We start from the raw sequence: 20,445 nt of genomic DNA, 5'->3' as shown, positions 1-20,445 counted from the left end.
GTTCACGAACTTCTCCATTTCAGCCGTCATGCGTACATGGTTGAAACATCAGCATTTAATATTCATTTAGAACATCATTAAAATCCTGCATAACCGTAATAAAGAAAGAACAAACAGAAAGATAAAATCGGATTATTTCGGAGTATTTTGCCACACTCTCTTACTTCGAAGATTCCAAAATGTATTTTATCAAAATGCCTATTCTTAATTCTCCCCTTGCATATAGATAGTTCTATTAAAATTCCATATAAAACAACAATTTCCAAAAGCGTGTTTAACCACAATGAAAAGAAGAAGAGATAAAATAAGTACGATAAATAAAAAACAAAATAAAAGAAACGAAATAGAAGCGAATTATTCACACGCGTTTTACCACGCCGAATATCGAAGACAACTCACGACAACGAAAAATACTACGTTTCACCATAAATCAACCATCTCACAAAACTTTTCAAATTCGTTTGACCAGAGAAACCTATTCTCCACCCTTTCTCCGTCCAAATTTATTTATTCACTTGAAACGACATTTCCAAAGTTCTGCTTAACAGAGCAACAAAGAACAACGAGGCAATAAATTAAATATAAGGAATAAAATAGAACCGAGTTGTTCGCACGTATTTTATCAGACCGACTTCGAAGGCAGCTCGCGACGAAGAGAATTGAATGCCGATCGCGAGAAGCGCGCGTATGCGCACACGGTGTGTGCGAAAAAGACGACTATACCAGGATCAGGGTTGGACAGAGAGAGATGGAGATCGAGAAGAGCAGAGGGGTAGTCGACACGCGCGGCCCACGGCACACAGGCGGCTTACACGCGTATAAAGGGTGGCGTCGCGATGCCCTGATCGGCATATCTCGTGTAGACAGCAAACTCGCGGCGCTCGGCATCGTACACTCAACCTCGAACACCTTACCTACGATTGTGAACCACGTGAAACGGAAACGGAGCTACAGTTTCGACTCCCAAGGGAACATCCACCTCGATACATCGTCTACTTCGCTTCTATAGCAACAGGTGAGCTGATCGTTTCTTCGATATCGCGGCTACCGGTGTATTTTGCTTACTATTTTTCTATTTCGTTCGGTGGAAAGATTGTTTGGAGAATTCCTACGACGTATCAGTTGTGAATAGTTATAGCGGTTGAACTTTGTAAGAAAACATTGGTGTTGGGATTTCTTTTTGAAAATAACTCGTACGAGCTACGAACAGGAATATAAATATACAGGTTTGATTTTGTGACAGAAGATCGATAGGATTCTTTATGAATCGATATAATTAATAGGAATCGAAGTTTACGAGACAAGTTGGTGTTATTTCCTGAGAATTCATATAAGCTGTGCGTTAGTATATAATTGTAGGAGTTGAATTTTTCGAGAAAAAGGTGAGAAGATTGAAAAAGTTCATTCATATAAATATAGTGTTCGAATTTTATGGGAGAGAATTGGAGAGATTGGCGATGGATGGCTTTGGCTATGATGCGATGAGACAATTTAAAAAAATTAGAATTTCGTCCTATGGGTTTGGGTTGAAAATCTAAATACAAATGTGCATATAACACAATATGACAATTGAGAAATAGGAAGACTATTTGAAGATTTATAGGGGGTGTAGTGAGGTGATTAGGTGGAAAACTGTGATAAGTGATACAATTTTCGTGTGAAGATCTTGATACAATGATATTTAAGGTAGCTCGATGCTTTCGATCTTGAAAAATAGAAATTGTCAATTCTGAAACGTTTAGAATTTTGTTTTTAGATTTAGGGATGATTTGAGAAAAATTACGAACTGTAGTTTCTATTGGTTTGGTTTGTATTTTAGTGTCGTATTTGAAATACATTTCAAACACAGAATGCAATTTTTAGACTTCTAGGATAGAATTTCGTTTCGTACATCCGAAGGAAAATGCGAGCCTTGTGAAGAATAATTACCGAGAAATAGAGATCAAGTACAGATCCAACGATGTCAATGTTAAGATAATATTTAACACGACGTGGAAAAAGTCCTTTGTGAAACGATTTAGACGAACGAAAAAGAAAAAACCACAAAAAGGAAGAATATTTCCCGCTACGAATAGAAATAACGCGAATGTAAAGAAATAGAAGGAAATTTGAATCTTCGTCCAGTTTCATCGATCAAATTTTCGTGAAACGTAACGTTCTATTTATCTTCGAATCTATAAGTTTGTTGCGCCAAAAATCGACGGATTCTCTCTTGAAAAAACTCGAGCGTAATTGGATTCCATGGGATGGATACTTCCATACCGTTCCACACAATTAGGATCCCCATGTAATAAAGCGAGCGCGATGTTATAAAAGGGATATTCCTTGCTTAACGCGACGTTGTTCCAGCCGAATACTAACGTTGAGATATTGGACCTGTCTAACGCAATTGCAATTGAAGCGTTCTTACAACGTTTTTGAGACGTCCATTCAATTTGGTTAATGCAGACGTCTACTCCGCGAACGAAATCTCTTGAGAAATTTGACGATTCGTAATTTGCAAGACTACGGCGCAAAGCGGAAACTCTAATCGTTTTAAACGCAGTACAGCGCAAGAAGTGAAAGTCTCTCCCTTTTGATATTTGTAATTTCGTGTGGCATTTGCTAGAATTATCTTACTATGCCAATAGCGTGGCGAATTTATAGAAAATTTATAGAGAATTGTTCAAGAACCATCAGATTTCCAATCTCTGGATAACTCGAGATATTTTATTCGAAAATTTTTGAAATTTACTACTGAAATTGTTGGTGATTTTATCTATTTACGATAGAGTAGAGCGAAGGCTTAAAGTGAAATATTGAAAATTGAAAAGCGGAATATTATAAAAATTGAAAGTCGAGATAATCGAAGTTTGAACGGATGATTTAGATTAGATTTAGTTGATTTAGATTAAATATAGATTATGTGGTTTATCTTACTTCAATTTGCCTGTTCTACATTTTATACGATAAATGTCATTCGTGGTTTGTATCGCGAAGGACATAGATGGATACGGAAATTTAAAATACCTAGCTGTTAGTCACATCTGACTTCACAAATTAAGGGGTGAGACCGTAACATCAATCAACCAGAGGCAGAAAAGGAGAGAAGAGGCGATTTTTTATTCATGAGACCAACAAAACGCTCACCTGTTGCTCGAAAGAGGAAACTATGTTTTAAGCACGTTCTTGAAATACTAATGAAAGCAGCGTTAGGCAGGAATTCGATAGATTGTTTATAACATTGAATTCAACTTTTCGATATTTCCTCAGTGTATTAAATTTTAATTTCTATAATGTTTACGATATTTCATTTCCCTCTTTGAACGTTCATACTTTCTTATTGAATGAATTTTTCGTAAAATTAATTAAATTCAAATATCTAATCATCTCTTAATATATTAAGTTATAGTTCTCGATACAATTAGCGATTAAACTTTGATGGTCTCCTAAAGAAACGCGAACGAGCTTATAACACTGACATTAAAAATATTAAATTATATCGTATCGCTGTATTTTCGCTCTCTTAATCGTCACATATCTTGGAAGCAGCGTGTAGATAAAAGTCGAGTCAATTTTTACTATCCGCACCATTGGGGAAAAAGTCGTTGGAAGAAGAAAAGAAACACGAAGGAAAGTGGACAGAGAAATTAGAACTGTGGAAAAAGTTAGAAAAGATGAGGACGGAGTGCTGGAATGAGAAGCAGTGCCCGACTCGAAATGTCTCCGGTCATAGTAAACGTGACAGACAGTCCGGAAGAATTCTAAAAGTACAGTTGTAAAAAGAGACGACAGAAAAGTTTTGCGAGAACGTACCCATCGGTGACAAATCGCATGGTACAAAAGTAACGTTAGCAGTTTGCTCTTTTCGACGGAGAAATCAAAATGACAACTCGTTGTGCTTTTTATGAAAGAAACGAGTACACTCGGCGAAAACAATTAACCACTGTTTCAAAAAAAAAAAAAAAAATTATAAATTGTAACTTTAATCTTTCTTTTCTTTTCTCGTGAGATTGACGGCAACTGGTTCTTTTTCTCGTCGCTTGTAACTGAATCAATTATAGCTGTATGAAGTATAGCTGGTTTGATTTAACGTAGGATACTTCAAAAAAGATTATTCTTTTAATGGAAAACCTTATTATTCCGTGTGCCAAGATTCGTCAAATTACTAAATTACGATGGGGCGCGAAACTTCTGCGAAGGAATTTCTTATTAACACTGGCACTTGAAGAATTTCAATCTCCGTAGAATCCTTTCTTCAATTTACATGCGTATTCTAATAAGTATCGCATTTTCGGCCATCTAATAATTTCATTTTTGTTACTAGCTTCATAATCAGCGGATTACTTTTTATCGGACATGATCATTTTCTGGGACAGGAGTAATTAACGCGTTTTGTTTAAAATTCCACATATAGTAAAGCAATACTAAATTACGGAGAAATAATAAGTTTACATGATCATAAAGAGAATTTACCTACGAAGGCATTCAAATGAAATTTTGTTATTTTAATTGTGTCGCATTACATTCCATACAAATTATATATGTACCTTTTTCTTGTTGATTTCTTAATTTTGACATCACTTGTTGTATAAGAAGTTAATTGTCAGATTCGGAGGTATAAGTCTCCTAAATTAGATGATAAATTTATGAACTTTCGTAAACAGTCAAGGATACATTTAATATTACGACAATCGATATTTTCTAAATGTTCAATGGATTGTAAAAACACATATTTAATTATTTATGATGCGATAACTATTGCTTACGAAGTTATTAAGATTTATTAAAATCATTGTACACATAATAACAAGTTTCGGAACTAGCTTATGAGATATGAACCAGTTGGAGTGAAATGTCAAATGTTACTTTTCTATCTGAATAACAAAACACTTTTTTTTTCCTAAAAGATATTTCAATCGTCGCTTGAAAATGATCCCTCATTTATTATTTATCGCCAGGGCATTTTCCCGTGTTTGCGTGTTTGCCACGCGAAAACATTGTCTTCAAACATAGCAAACGTTTCTCTACCCCGTATAAAAACAGTTGACCGATCGTTGGGCAGATTGTTCGTCAACCCGAAAACGTTGGTGCTCGCTTTCGTAATTATTTCACTATTCTTTTGCATCACGCAGATAGAATTCGTTATTTGTAAACTATTTTTAGATGTATTACAAATATTTATACTTAAAAGAATGTATGTATTTTTATTTTATTAATGGTTTATTAATGGAACACGACATCTCTTTGACCTGTCAGTCACGATAAAAGGTAAAAAGAGTTTCAAAATTTTTAATTATGCGAGGAATGATCGATTTGTTTGCGACGTGTCTACGAACAAAAATTTCTCATAGCCCACTTTGCGTTTGTATAACGGATGACTGACTTGGATAATAAATTTTCGCTATAGCGACAGGCTGTGGAGGCGTCAAGAACGATGCATAATAAAATTGTATGATCCACGATGCACGAATGTTAACTAATGATCGATGTAGCCGCAAAAGACAAACGACGATACAACAAAAAAGTATCTCTTCTTTCGTGACACCCGTTAGTAACGTGTAACGACGTTAAATTCGAGCTTTGTGCCAATGTGAACAAGCATTGATGAGAGTTTGAATAAAAACGTAATAAGAAACAAGATCATCCTACTTTTTTCCAGCCAATGCCGAAGTAATTTGATTAATTGCTCAGGGAAAATAGCGAGTTTAAAAATGAGTTATTCGTTAATGAGAAGAGTCATGGACTACTGTTGATTATTCTAATGACATAAACAATCGCTTGATCTTGCTTCAATTAGTTGCGACAAATGTAAATAAAATTAGCATTCGCTGTCCTGATGGATATGCTATAAAAATAAATATTTTCACGAGTGTAAATAAAGAAACGGCATTTAAATATTTAGATTTGTTTTATCTTTTCAATAATGGAAACAATACTCATTTTTACGATTTTTTCATATTGTGTATAGATATTTTGCATATGTTCGCATATTTATTTGTATATTTAGTTACATAAACATGTAGTCTGCCAGTGGAGAATCACGTGCGTTAAGAACAGCAAGAGCACGTGTAGAATTTTGACAAAAAATACAGATTTTTTAAATCTCTTTTAAAAGAATAAATTTAAAAAAAAAGTAAAAAAGATACGAATGTCGTTGGGTGTACCTTTCGAAATCAGAGACGAAGAGTTTTTCTTTTAAAACATTATTTGGGTAACGAGGATAACGTATATAACGTATTTTCACAAACGTATATAGATAAATAACAATCGTTTAGCTTTTATAATCACAGTACGATTAAATACGAGATTTGTATCGTTCGAATAATTACTACTGAATATACACACCGTATATGGGATTATTCTCGTATACGAAAAAGGAAAACCATTTTATTTCGATGCAATTGAAATATAAATTACCATAGGAATCGGACAAAAGAGGCACATACATTTTTTTGGAACCGTTATCGCACTTCTCGTTCTTCTCGTTTTTCATTCTCAATTACCGTATTCTCGTAGTTGTTACTATGAAATATATCTACTTATTTAATTGATTATTTATTCAAATTAATTAAATCATTTGCACAAATAAATTGATAAGTGACAATTGACCATCGGCATTCCTAAACTGCAATGATATATATAATTATTATTCTTGTACATGAGGTGTCAGAAATAATGAAATTGCTTTAAAATTTTTACGGATAATTAGATAATTTCCCCGAAGCCATCGGATAGGTTTTTTAAATAAGTTCACAGCGTAATACTTATGGACCTACTAATACTAATACTAATAATATATGGAGGAAGAATTTCATGTTGAAAAGTTAAAGCTTGTGATTAAAAGAATTACCTAACGAATATTGTAGAATTGGAAACTACGATTTCGTTCGAATAACTATTCGAACCGTCGGAAAATTTTATGGTGATATGTTTTTAACCGCGCTGGGTCATCGAAAGCTGTTAAATTGATTCGGAAATGTCACAAGAACGTGTCGCTTCGATTCGAACAATTTTACTGAAAACATACCACTTCTGTTACTAATTAGAAATGTATATATATGTGTCATTAAAAATCTACGAATAAATAAATAAAAAATAAATAACGATAAAAACATAGCGTAATACTACATAAGCAAAAATAGTAGATAATTCATTATTTAAAAAATAAAGAAAGATAGTCAAGAAAATTCTCTCACAGCCAGCGGCAACATTTTTATTATTCCTCCGTTATTTCCAGACACTTATGTTCCCATAAAAATGGTCCAATTAATATGCACAAGATCTTTCTTTAGTAAATATCCTCTGATAATAAATCGTTACTCCCATCAAACTTTTTAGCTCTAAGTCAATTCGATACGCCCGAAGGATGTACCTCTATTTAAAAAAATGAAACAAAATGAACGAATACATAAATTTCTAAGAATAGACTTCTAAACGTAAAATTTTTACACGAACTCTTTAGGTCTCAAAATACCATATAGATCTTGAAAATTTCACAAGATCGTTATTTAGAATGTCACTCAAACTTTCACCGTAATTCGTGTTTCAAACAGAATTTAAAACAAAAGGATCGGAAATTCATTAGCAGCGTTCAGCACGAGTATCGACTAACTCTTTGACTAAAGTAAGATTTTTTAATTATCTCGACGACGAGACTAAAACTTCGAGTTCCTCGTAATATCTTCTTTATTATTTACGGGCGTCACTGGTTCAATAAAATTGATATCGAAACTTTCGTTCCATGGATAGCAATCGCTTCTTCTTTCGAGGCCACGGAATAATCGAATGCTCCAATCGGACGCGAAGTTTTCGTGCTGTCCGAGTTGTTAAGATTCTAAGAGAATATTGGTCGAAACTTTGATCGCACGTGATAGAAGTATACAGTGAATGCCTTTTGACTCGCTACAAATTGTGTTACAGATCTAGAAAACGGATTTATTTCGTGATCCTGGCGCGAATCTTATACAAGTCCGTGCAAATTGTTACGATCGATCTGTTGTGGTGTGCGCAGAGTTTATGATACGATCGAAAAACGTTAGAGCGACGGAGAGTTTACCAGAGTCCAATTCTTTCCTTTTATTATTTTCTTCCAGATAATTTACAATTTTTTTGTGACAACATTCGATGAATTCGGAAATATTGGAACATTTAAGTAGTATAAGTCAACGATCTCAGCTAGTACAGGTCAACGTTAGTACAGGAACGCGTTTGTAGGTTGTGCAATTGTTTAAAAATGTCTTAAACCGTAAGAATATTTACTCGTTTGCTTTTTATTTTCTTCTATCAATAATTTAAATAGTTTTGGAGAATTTTCTACGAGTCGTAATTTATTTAATATTTTTTATTGACTTCGTAAATTACTAGGATAGTATTAAGCAAGATAACACTTTTCTAAATGTAATTACGTGAACTGTCAACGATAAAGATATCTATACTCCAAATATTTATACTACAATTATGCATATTCGAAATATTTATATTCCAAGTATCGCATGCATTAAGTATTTATAAATATTTATATACTATATCTATCTATCTATAGTATCAATTACGTATATTTTAACTATTTTGTTCCTATTAAATATGTTTACAAATTTTTAGAAATCAAACATTTTACAAGTGTCTAATTTGTACGTGCAGGATCGCTTTCATCAAAATAATACAATCACGAAGATAAGTTTTCTTTCATCGCGACAATACAACGCTTCAACAAATATTGACGACCGCACATAAACACTTATTACAAACGCTTATTATTATCATAAAATGATCGTAAACCAGAGAATAACAGAACATAAAATAGATCGTGTACAATATAAAATGATCGTATATCGGAAAAACACGTAAAATACTTTATGTCTATGCGTCGATCAATATCAATTGCTACTTGCTACTTCAATTTAGAATTTCTTTATCTCCTAATTTCTGTTATGACATCCTCGTAATACGATCGTTTTCGCGCGTTTCCATGAACATTGTGTGCCAAACGACGAGAAAACGAGAGCAGTGGGTGGAGTAGAAAGGAAAAGCACGGATCAGGCGAGGTTATTAAAACAGCGTTATTAGCGAATCTTTTGTAGCTTATAAGCAGCGTGCAGAGCACAGTTATTGCTTATCTCGCGCGTATGAAATCTGAAAGTGGGCTAATCAGCCTGCCACGACGAACCACTAGCTCACGACAACTTTTCAGTTTACTACCAGTCGTTTAATAACAATTCTCTGTTTGGTGCTGCGTGGCTTTCTGCTTTAATATGCGTCGCTCTTTGATAACCTATGTAAATTGCTCTGTTCTCGCGATCGCTTAAGTAGCAAGGATTGCTGTTCATTTCGCGATGAATAATTCGCAGATTTTGAGAATTTACTCGGTGATTTGTCAGTCTAGCCATCTTTCTCTAGATTTTAGTTCAACGCTGTGAACTGATTTTATTACAAATAGAAATGATTAATCGCAACTCGAATCGATTTAGCGATATTTTGTCAATTTATGTATTTTTCAGGTGGCAGATTATAAAAATTCAATTGATTATTTTGGAATAAGCTATCGTTATATTTCTCGCGTTGATTTAATCGACGAAACAGAATTTTTACAATGATATTTAATAAATTTTTTTAATTATACCTCGTTCTACCGATCATTTCGGAAGAGATAATTCCTGGCTTCTGTTTGTATTTATTCAGCGATCTTTTAGTTCTTTAGAATAGATTAAGTAGAATTGGCTTCGTAACATTGGCTAACTTCCGTAACTCCGATCCTTGACCCATACTACTTAAACCTCGAGGTATTAGGATTGAGAAAGATTAAATAGAATTTGTTTCATGACATTGAGCAACTTCACTAGCGGCGATCGTTGACCTATATTACTTAAATCTTCCAATATTATCCAATATTATCCCCAACTTTTAAAATTTTGAATTCTCTATGTCTCAAAAAATTTAAATTTAAATGTGTTTAAATTTATCATATTCAAAATTGTACAAAAATTGTTCCTCAGTTTTCCTTTTTCTCTCGTCTAGTAAATCGTATTATCGCGTAGGATTACCAACAATTTATTAATATTCCACGTTCTTATGGCTGATCTCTCTCTATAAATGTACGTTAAACGGAAAGCTTGACCCAATTCGATGACACGATTTATGACCACAAACACGGGTATCTAACAGTTTCGAATGCGAAACCACACTTTACCGTCTCGTCTTGTGTTCGAACTGTGCTACAACTTGGAAATTCTCTGCCATAATGTAGCGGTCCCTTGTATTGTATTTCAATCAGACGCATCAAGAAAGGAAACTAGCGAAAGGCGAAACTACTCGTAGTTTCCCCTTTTTGCAACTTTGACGAAACTTTCAATAGTAATTTCCTTTAAAATAGTATAATCTGGAACTTGGATGAAACTCTGGTTATTAGAAGCGTCCCTCTAATTATTATAATATTTACCTTGTACGTCTCCAAATATTAATACTTATAGAATCTTTGTACTATCAAAATAAAACATTAGAAAAATTATATCAACGATAGGATGTAACTGTTTCATACCATTGTCCTAAATTTTAGCATTTGTCAAAGTTTCACATGAAATTACGTTTTGTAAAAACTATATCGGTGATGATGATGTTATCACTGGAAGTTTTCCGCAATTACCAACATTACAGAACAGAACACAAAATTTAATGTAAGAAATTTGTTTCCCATTCTTTCAAATATTAATAATACCGTAAAATACAAATAAAAGATTAAAAATTGCTGTATCGAATACAACAATCTGTCTCTTCGACAACAACGATAAAGAACTTTAGATTCAGATACCAGGCATAAATTCGTATTTAGAAAATACAAGATTCTTTTTAGTCGATGCTTAATATCGAAATTTTCAATGTCAAATCGTCCCAATGATTGTCGGTTTTCGTCCAAAAACCATGAAATCGCCCCAAGTACGAAGAAGTTTGCCGAACCCTATTTATTTCTAGAAATGAATTAAAATGGTAATTCGTCTCTATAAATTTTAAACATTACAGTATCCCATCGCCGAGATAAAATTGGGAATCTGACATTTCGCCTCAAAGAAGGTAAAAGAACAAAAGTGCGGAAAGAAGCGATATTTGGTCCGTTAACAAGATCGCTATCACTTTCATCGACAACGTCGTCATTGATAATGATCCACCGCGCGTGAAATTCGCCTTTCGATGCAACGTGACATTACGATTTTTATGATTGCTCAGCTTCACGGTTTCATCGTCGTATCGTTCTTTTCCGTATTTCTACTTTCTCCACGTTACTTTCATGACGTGCTTCGCGTAAAATTTACTGACCGTGTCTCGATATCTACGTCAACTTGCTCCAGCTGTCCGTCTTTATTCTTTCTCGTTATCGTGCTGTACAGTGTGCTACATATACAGTGACTCGTGCAATTATGATCAAATAGTTGGAACAATCAAATTTACAAAGAGACACGATGATCGTCTGCCTTTTCTCTCTTCGATGCGCAAGTTGCATCGCATCGATTCCATCAAAATAACGTAGGTGACCTAACTATAGCATTTTTGTTTTTGCGTGCTTCAGCGAAGAATTTAGAAATTAAAAATTCAAACGATTCGACAAAGATACGAGAAACAAGAGATTCAAACAATTTACGAAGTGGAATTTCCAATCGAAAGTTCGAGGAATCGGAAATGTTGTTATAGAAAATTAAAGAAACGGAGATTGTTACGTTGTTTTGGAATTAGTTCGTGGAACTTAGTCGTCTCTGCTGTACCGGAAGCTAGTGCGATGTCGTAAAGGGCAGTGGAATATGGAAGACACGTTAACAAGGTTTAATTTCACGACATGGGGCGCGTTTCCTCTCTCTCTCGAGGGAGAAATATCGAGAAGCGAGGATAATCTCGTTTCCGGGACGAAGTAGTACGTATACGCATGTACCTGTTCACTAGTCTATCGATGAGATCGATGATAATCGCAACAATAACGCGTCTCAAGCTTTTCCTACTCGAGTTCTCGTATATTGTTCATGGACTAGCTACTCCTTCCGTTTATGTAGAAAGATCGTAAAAATTGCTTTTAAAGATTCAGTGGAACAAGAAAATTCTTAAAGGATCTAGCGATAGGTAAAAACGTTAATGGGATCAAGCAGGGTATATTAGAAAAATGTTGATAAAGGAATAAAAACGAAGATGCAGTTTTTATATTGTGATATAATTATATTATAGTGATTTCATCTAAACGAAATGAAATTATATTTCTCCGTAAATTAAACGATAGTTCCTAAATAATAATGACGTTATACGTATCTTCGAAACAGAAAAAGAACCACTACTCGACCATCAAAAAAGACCTACCCTATCACGTCTTGAATTCCCTGAGGAAAGTCCGTTCATTTGGTCAACGAGACCAATTTCATTAAATCGGATGAAGAGGGCGAAGGTAAGTGGGTGTCTATCAACAAGGGTCTATCGGAGGCAACTTAAAATTTCATTAACGAATCGTCGATGGGTTTGCAACGGAGCACGCGTTAATCGCATTTCCGGTTACCAAGTATATCATAGGGGGTGGCTTCCTGTCGCGAACTAAAAAGCGATCCTGCGTCCAGTCTTCCACTGTGCTTTTCCAAAGCATCCGGTTAAACTACGATTGGTGTAATACAGATGAGATCGCTAATGAATAAGCGACGAAGTAAAAAAGAGAACAAAGTAAAGTAAACGAAAGTAAATAAAACAATTATTAATCTCGTAAGTTCCATCTCCGTAATATCACGTTCGATATATTACGTGAAGCGCTTCTTTATCACGCGTTCTCCTGAAAACAGATTTTTCGTAACAGGGCAATGATCAGAGTTACGTTTCTCTTACGTAAGGAAGTTGTATCCGAGAAAGAACTACGTATGCAGAAATTTCTATAAAAAAGCACTATGCGTGAAATATAATAATTTTCTATGAAAAAGAACAGAAAAATATCGCGAAATTATTAAAAATTCGATCGAAATTAAGTTGTTATAACTGAACTGAATTAAAAGCTAGCAAAATAAAAGACAGGAAAATCGCAAGCATCGAACAGCTAACACCGTCATTATCAGAAATAGTTCAAAGAAAGGTATTTTGGATTTAAACGAAACCTTATATTTAATTCTTTTGATTTTTATAGAGACCAAATATTTCTCATTTACTAAAAGTTCGAGTGAACAGTGAATCATAGGAATCTAACCAACCAACTAGAACACAACCACAAATTCGTAACAAAGTTCTGAAAAAGTATGTTAACTATATGGAAATGGTCAATGACCAATAATAGCAACATGTGGCGGAAACGATTAAAATTACAACTTGGCAGCGTGACGTCTCAAACCTCTGACACAGATGTCAATCAGAAACTCACGAATTTGCCAATGGTTTTCGAAACATAGTCGAATCACTGCCGTTTCAGCCCTGCCAACTGTCGTCCATCGGAAACTTTCCCAAGTGACGATTGAATTAAGCTCGTCGTCCAGTCAGACCAGTCAGACACATTCCGTATGACTCCTGCGCTATCGATCCAGCGATGCGTACTTGTTTGCATATGTCTGCATACGTTGATGATAGTCCATTTCATTCGACCAACACGTACGACCGGTATATAGTTGAACACTTACGTTGCACTGTCCGATATTTAATTGCCGGGGAAACGCGGAAATTGGTCCGGAAACGTCACACGACAGCACTAGAGAGAACATTGGCAATTCGTTTTTGAAATTGACACGATTTCAACCGACGCGATTTTCTTACGTATTCAGTCGGTGTCTTCATTTCAGTATATTCATTTTTGATTTTTGTTCGTAATTCAAAGAAGCATCTATCGTATTTCGCGGCGATTGGAACGATGCTTGTACTTTTATTTCTAATTCCTTCAAGGAACATTTTGTCGTCGTTCTTTTTTTGATAAAAAGTTGGAATTTTTGTGATCGACTTTGGCACGATCTTGTTAAGCATATACGGTGTCTGTAAAAAGTACTTGTGCGCCATTGTGTCTATTATAGTATTTACTTTATTATAGTACTAATTAATTAGCTGCAAGTATATCGAATTCCGTATCATTTAGCAGTACGTGAATGTACGTTGCTCTGTATAATGGAAAGCAGTTAGAAGTCTCTTTAGAAGAGAAATTACTATACTAACGATAAGTTACTACGTTATTAGGAGAGAAACCTGTCACGACGAATAACTGTATTATAGCAAGAAGTCGTTTATTTCGTCATACATTATTAGAATAGTTCATTTCAGAATAAGAGACGCAGTAATGAAAAATAAATACCAGTTCGATTTTATGAAAGAAAAAATACGTTCAGAATTACGCACACGAGCGTTTAATGACACAGTCCAATATCTTTTTTCTTCTCTTTCAGATGTAATCGTACCTTTCGATAATTTAATAACGAGAGGAAACTTCTGAACTTTATTTCAAAATGTTTAAAGAAACTCTAATGCCACGGAGTATATAATTACCAAATTTTTTTTGAAGATTAAGACAGTGGCTGTAAAATTGCACTTCTATCACTTTGGAGATTACCACCTAACGACGTCGTAGCTCGTGAACTTAAAACTTGTGAGTAAGCGAGATTTACGAAAGCCTTTTAGGAGTTTCTTCACGGATTAAAGAAACGCCATAGTAGGAAGGGAAATAATTTTTCAGCAAAGATCATCGGTACAGGTTTCCTCGGGAAGAAACTCCAAAGTATCCAGACACTCGCTTATTTTTCGCATTTTGTGTATTTCGAAATTACGAATAAATCAAACTGCATAATGCGAAGATTTATATTTTTGGATACGACTAGAGAATCGGTACTTAAATAGGGATTCGTTTTACCTATTAAAAGTAATTATTAAAAAAGTTAAAAACATTAAGAATTACGTAAAACAGAAATACTTATCGCTGCACACGGTGTCCAAAGAGAATAGTCAGAACGCGAGAAATATTGTTCGCCTCTAAAGGAGCATTAATGGAAACGCAAATACCTGTCGTAACACAAAACATTGCTTACGGAAAGACTATTAAAAATAGGAAAAAATGAACACATAGCAGATCTCTCAAAGTACACGCAGCAAACACGTGGAACAGGCTGATTCAAAGCAGCTGGATAATCGATACGAAGCACGATACAAGACACGTGATCGATGTCCCCAAACGAATCAGATAAATCACATCTCGGCATACCCATCTTCCCGTTTCCTTTCACGCCCTCTTTTCAACGTTTTTGCCAGTTCAGTAACCCGAAATTCATCACATTCGTGTGGAAAAGCCATAGAAAAGAACTTTGATGAATCGAGACGGAATGATTATTCAAAGCAATTTGCAATTTTATGGGAACTTCCTATTCCTCTTCGTTTTTCTCGCTTCTCTTCCTCTTTACTCTCTCTCCCTTTTTTTTTTTTTTTTTTTTTTTACGTGCTAATGCATCTTCATCCAGCGAAGATCGAAAAGGCAGATTTACGCCGGCGAATTAACTCGGCGGGACGAAAGTCCGGCAAATTGATATTTCTCGTGCAATAAAAATACGAGCGTCGCTGTAATTAAAAACTAAATTCATTGGTTGAGAGAGAGTCGAGGCACCTGTTGCGATGCAGACAATTTTATAGGGTTTCTCGTTTATCAGAGTTTACTCTCGAGTTTCTATGAAACTACATTGATTATACGTACCAAGTTTTCCAGAGAGTTGTATTTCTATTAATTTGTGGAAATTCTGTTCGCGAATATCGAAGTATCGAAGGATTCGGTCTTCGAATTTCTATTAAATCGAGGAAATTGTTGAAAAATTTCTTTGCCGAAGTTGTTGGCAAAGTTTCCTTACGTAAATTACGAAGATCTTACCAATTAACTGTACTAATCAAAGTAAATGTACCAAATCAAGCGTGTGAATGCTATTTAAATATTAATCGTAGTTATTAATACTTTATCAGGAAAAAACGAAAATCAACGAAAAATACTTTCTCTCTAAGTACTTATCCTGGGATTTTTCAAAAATAGAATTACCAATTTTATGACAGAATTCCAAGGCAGTGCACGACAATCTTAACAGTATTTTAGAATATTGAATCGCGTCTCTTCAATACGAGAGATGCCACTATCGAGCTTAAGCGAATTGGAACTCAGTTAATCCGATAATCATTAGGAATTCGTGGTCGCATTTAGGATGAGCGATTACACGTGTTGTTGTACGATACTGAAACCGCGTATCATTGGTTATCTGTTCAATATTCGATACAGAAGCCCACTGGATATCGGTATTTCTTGGTCATACTTGATTACGACTAATGAAAATGATCAAACGTCAAGAATTTTCACAACAACGATGATTCTATTAAATAAATATAAATTTCTTGATCATCGTTCATCTTTATTTTGACGTTTCGTGGAATGAAAATAAAGAATATTTTATTCTTTTATTTATCATGAAGAATATAAGAATACAACTGCAAATATAATATCATGGTCCATTTCTTTTTCATCGTCATTATTGAAAAAAGCGAATATCTATAGCAAAGACTAAGTCGTTATTTCGACTAAAAACTTTTCTCTAAAACGCAACTGCAACACCGTTGATTCTCAAAATTTCGGATCACCAATTCTCCAATTTTATGGTCACGTAGCAAAATTTGAGAACCTTTCCTGTAAAGAATAGCTTTCTCCGTATTAAGAGAGACGTATCTTTAGTGAAATTTGTCGTTGTTTCGCGCAAAACAATTTTTCTCGAAGAAAGAAACACCATCCCGAAAGGGTTATTAACACCTCTGTACGTTAGAGCCAGCCGATTCGTGAGATTAGTTCTGAAAATATCGATTCGTACGCCGAGAAGCAAGATTTCTCGCGAAGCTCGTGAAAATTTCAGTGGTACCTACCTAACATTTACCAGGACGTTTCATTTCTGTGAGATACCCGTGGAAATTAAATCGGCCTCGATTTAAAGTGGCAATTCCGAGTGAAACGAAAGGCCAACACCGGGAAACTAGGATACGCGTTCCCGGAGCTCATCTCGTTCAATTTACAGGATTTACAATCGTTCGTGGCTCTCGAAAGAATCGTTGGTAGCGTCGGATTTTTCGGCTGAATCGTGGATCGTAAACCTTGATCGTTTTACCATTTCTCGCGTGTTTGTTGTAAAAAGAGAAAGAGAAAGAGAGGAAGACGAAACGATCGACGTGAAAAACTGTTTTAGTATCTGCTAGCCTGTATCAATTACCCGGTTAAAATTTGATCAATCGTTAAAATATAATAGAAATTTATTGGAACTTCAGTCGTGTCTCTGATTCTTACAAGAACCAAGACAGTTCGGATTTTTTTAGTAGTAAAAATTTAAAAATGTTACTTTGTCAAATTTTAATACTACGAAAGGCACGATTCTTTGGAAATTAAGTAAGTTGAAAATACTTAAAAAATGTATTATTTTATAGATTTTACTTGACGCGGGATTCTGAAATATACGTAGAAGAATAGATCTTTGAAAATAAAGTATTTTTAAAGTACGTGATACGTGGAGTGGAATAAATATGGTGGAAGCGAAGAACGTAAAGAAATTCGCAAAGGAATATAAATGGAAATGGACTGACAGTGGTCAGAAACGCGAAACGAATATACTGGAAACTATTGTACTGTATAAAAATTACGAACCAGTATAGCGCGAAAATATTTGAACTTTCTATTTCTTTAAAAAATACATCTTCTCGTGGAAAGTTAATATACCAATCTATGTAGAAAACAATTTATCCGAGGAATCTTTTTAAAAATTCCCGAATTTCTATAACCTACTGCTTCCGAGCAAAAAAACTTTGAAAGTTTAATTTAAAACAGATATAATAATTCTTCTGCTAGGTATAGCAATACATTGGGAAATATATAATTGATTAAATAAATAATGACAACGACGATATCGAATATCGATGAGATCACTTAACTTTTCCGCGGTGAACTCGTTAAGAGTTTCGGTTTTGCATTTTCGATGTAAATCCGCGTTGTGATTATGACGAAAAATTTTCGGATAAAATCGGGTCGGCAACGAAATTTCGGCAACTGGATTCGGACTACGAAGGTGGAAATTCTCAACAGATTAGATACACGGGAAAGCAATTTTCGAGGCAATGTGTCGTGTCACTTGCTATTCATGATTTGTGAATTTTGAAACCCAATTCGAAATTAGGAAACAGATTGCTTCCATTCCGGTAAAATATCTCCTGATTCGAATGGTTTTCGATGAAACGATATTTGGGCGACAAATATTACCATAGTTGGTTGCATACTTTTAGAAAATACATCCTACAGCTTTCGATAAAAAATTCAATCAAGCGAGATTAAATATAAAATAATAAATTGTCGATTAAACTCTATATTTATACATTATATTGTAGAAATCACGGATCAATGATCTTTATGGATTTATTTACTGTGATTTAAATGCGATATAACTAAGACAACTAAGTCGATAATTCACAACTCACGAACTAACAGTTGGCAACTCGTAACAACTCGGCAATTAATGATTAACCAACTCGCAACTCGCTCTCAACTCGACTCGACTCAACTGACGACTCGCAACTTACAGCTCACAGCTCACAATTGATTAACCCGCGACTAATCGCAGCTTCCTCGCTACTGCAACTAGTCGCAACTCAGTCGTAAATACGGTTTTGGTATTCCTAGTACGCACATGTGTTCCACAGACGTGGATGACAAGTACACCTTTTGTAATTAACCAATGTTGTAAAGGGCCACGGGTATATGTCCCATAGGAATTTCCCATCTTCTTCGGCCCGTCATCGCTTCTATTGTTTTCTACCTGTAGTTCACCGGTCTTCTCCTTTTCTCCAGGATTCTTCCCCGATACTGCAATATTTAACTGCATTTCTATCTTTTTCAGGACAGAGTTAAACGGAAAGAGAACTTTACAATGAAGATTAGGACAGGTTTGTTAACGACGAGCGTAGCTTTTCTTTATTTGATCGGGATCGTGGAAAGACCAGTTTTGGCGATGGAGGAAGCACCGCCTTATTCCACGAACCTTCATGATTATAATGCTATGTTGAATTCTATGGAATTTGACGACTCCGTGCCTGACAAAAGAGCTTATACTTACGTTTCCGAATATAAGAGGCTACCAGTGTACAATTTTGGTATTGGGAAACGTTGGATAGACACAAGCGATAACAAGGTAGGAACATACCTAAGAAGAAGATTCTTTTACATATTACGAAACAATATATTTTTCTAATCAAACTTTTCCATGTTAGAAACTTCCTTTCGAAAAGAAAACGTGTACAATAGTCCTTTTTCTCTCGATATAGCCAACCCACCCATTCTTCTAAGATGCGATTCTACGAAATAATTAAATTCCATAATTGCAGAGAGGACGCGACTACTCGTTCGGTCTTGGTAAACGCAGGCAATACAGTTTCGGTCTAGGGAAACGAAACGATAACTCGGACTACCCTGTCAGATTAAACATGGACTATCTCCCCGTGGATAATCTCGCTTATCATTCGCAAGAGAATTTGGACGATCTTTTGGAGGCGAAACGTAGCAGACCCTATAGTTTTGGATTGGGTAAGAGGGCGGCTCATCCGAACAACGGACAGCCGATAGGACCGAAGAGACCAAACGATTTGATGAGCCAAAGATATCACTTTGGCCTTGGCAAAAGGCTGCCCGAAGACGAGGAGAATTCGTCGCAATAGGATTCTTCGCGAAGGATGTCTTGCTCGACGATCCATTTGAATGGTGTCGCCGACGTTTATGGCAATGTAGCTCTAATTCGATGTCGCAGAGTTTTATTGTCAGACAAAGTATATCGATAACGCAACAATAAAGACGCGTTTGAAAGTTTCAACGTCTCTTACATCTTGTTCAGGCTTTGTGTTCCATTTTTATCATCTACCTATCGAATTCTCTTTCTTTACGTCTGATAATATCGGTGGTGGTTTTTAATTTGATCGATGTTATATGAGTAAAAGTAACCGCAGAGCTGGGTGGATCGTTCCATCGTTTGGACGACGGTTGAATCGAATGGAAAAGCGGCGTGTCAAAGTTGGGCAAATGTTATTTGAAACGGAAATAAAGGAGCGTAACTTGAGGCGATGCGTCGATTTTAATTAATTGTTTTCGTTCGAACTTTATTTTCGCGAGAATGAATTTTACCTTATGCCGAGATAATACTTTTTTATTTCAAGTAACGCTTTGGAATGTACCAAGGAACGATTTAAATACGGTCTCTGCGTACATTTAAATTATACCTTTGCATGCATATACAAATAACAAACCCAGACTATTTCACGAAATAAACGTCATCTTGCTTTCCTCGTTTCAAGTCCTCCTTTTGATTGTATACTTGAATAATAAACGTGTACGAGGAAGTTTGTGTCTTCGGTACAATTTGCGTAATAGAATCAGAAATCATGCGAAAAATTACTCTAGAAAATATTTACTCGAACAAATATGGAACAAGGTACGATCAAATA

At 35.2% G+C, this 20,445-nt stretch overlaps 1 protein-coding gene across 1 annotated transcript; it reads left to right on the top strand.

The window, feature by feature from the left end:
- Positions 1–815: 815 nt before the first annotated feature.
- On the top strand, positions 816–19,817 carry LOC117210557 (allatostatins). Its single transcript, XM_033453690.1, has 3 exons — positions 816–1,015; positions 18,852–19,142; positions 19,336–19,817. Exons 2-3 carry the CDS (start codon positions 18,882–18,884, stop codon positions 19,663–19,665), a joined length of 591 nt encoding a protein of 196 aa, XP_033309581.1. The 5' UTR covers positions 816–1,015; positions 18,852–18,881; the 3' UTR covers positions 19,666–19,817.
- Positions 19,818–20,445: the final 628 nt, after the last annotated feature.

Source organism: Bombus bifarius, unplaced genomic scaffold (assembly GCF_011952205.1).
Source record: "Bombus bifarius isolate JDL3187 unplaced genomic scaffold, Bbif_JDL3187 scf7180000008206, whole genome shotgun sequence".
Classification (NCBI taxonomy): domain Eukaryota; kingdom Metazoa; phylum Arthropoda; class Insecta; order Hymenoptera; family Apidae; genus Bombus; species Bombus bifarius.
Note: the sequence above shows the minus strand (reverse complement) of the source record. Positions and strands in the feature narration are given on the sequence as shown.

Excerpts from the sequence above, each read along its gene's own strand:
- LOC117210557 (XM_033453690.1), top strand. The coding sequence starts at position 18,882 with ATGAAGATTAGGACAGGTTTGTTAACGACGAGCGTAGCTTTTCTTTAT. Across the intron at positions 19,143-19,335 it reads TAGACACAAGCGATAACAAG|AGAGGACGCGACTACTCGTT; the intron begins GTAGGAACATAC and ends CCATAATTGCAG.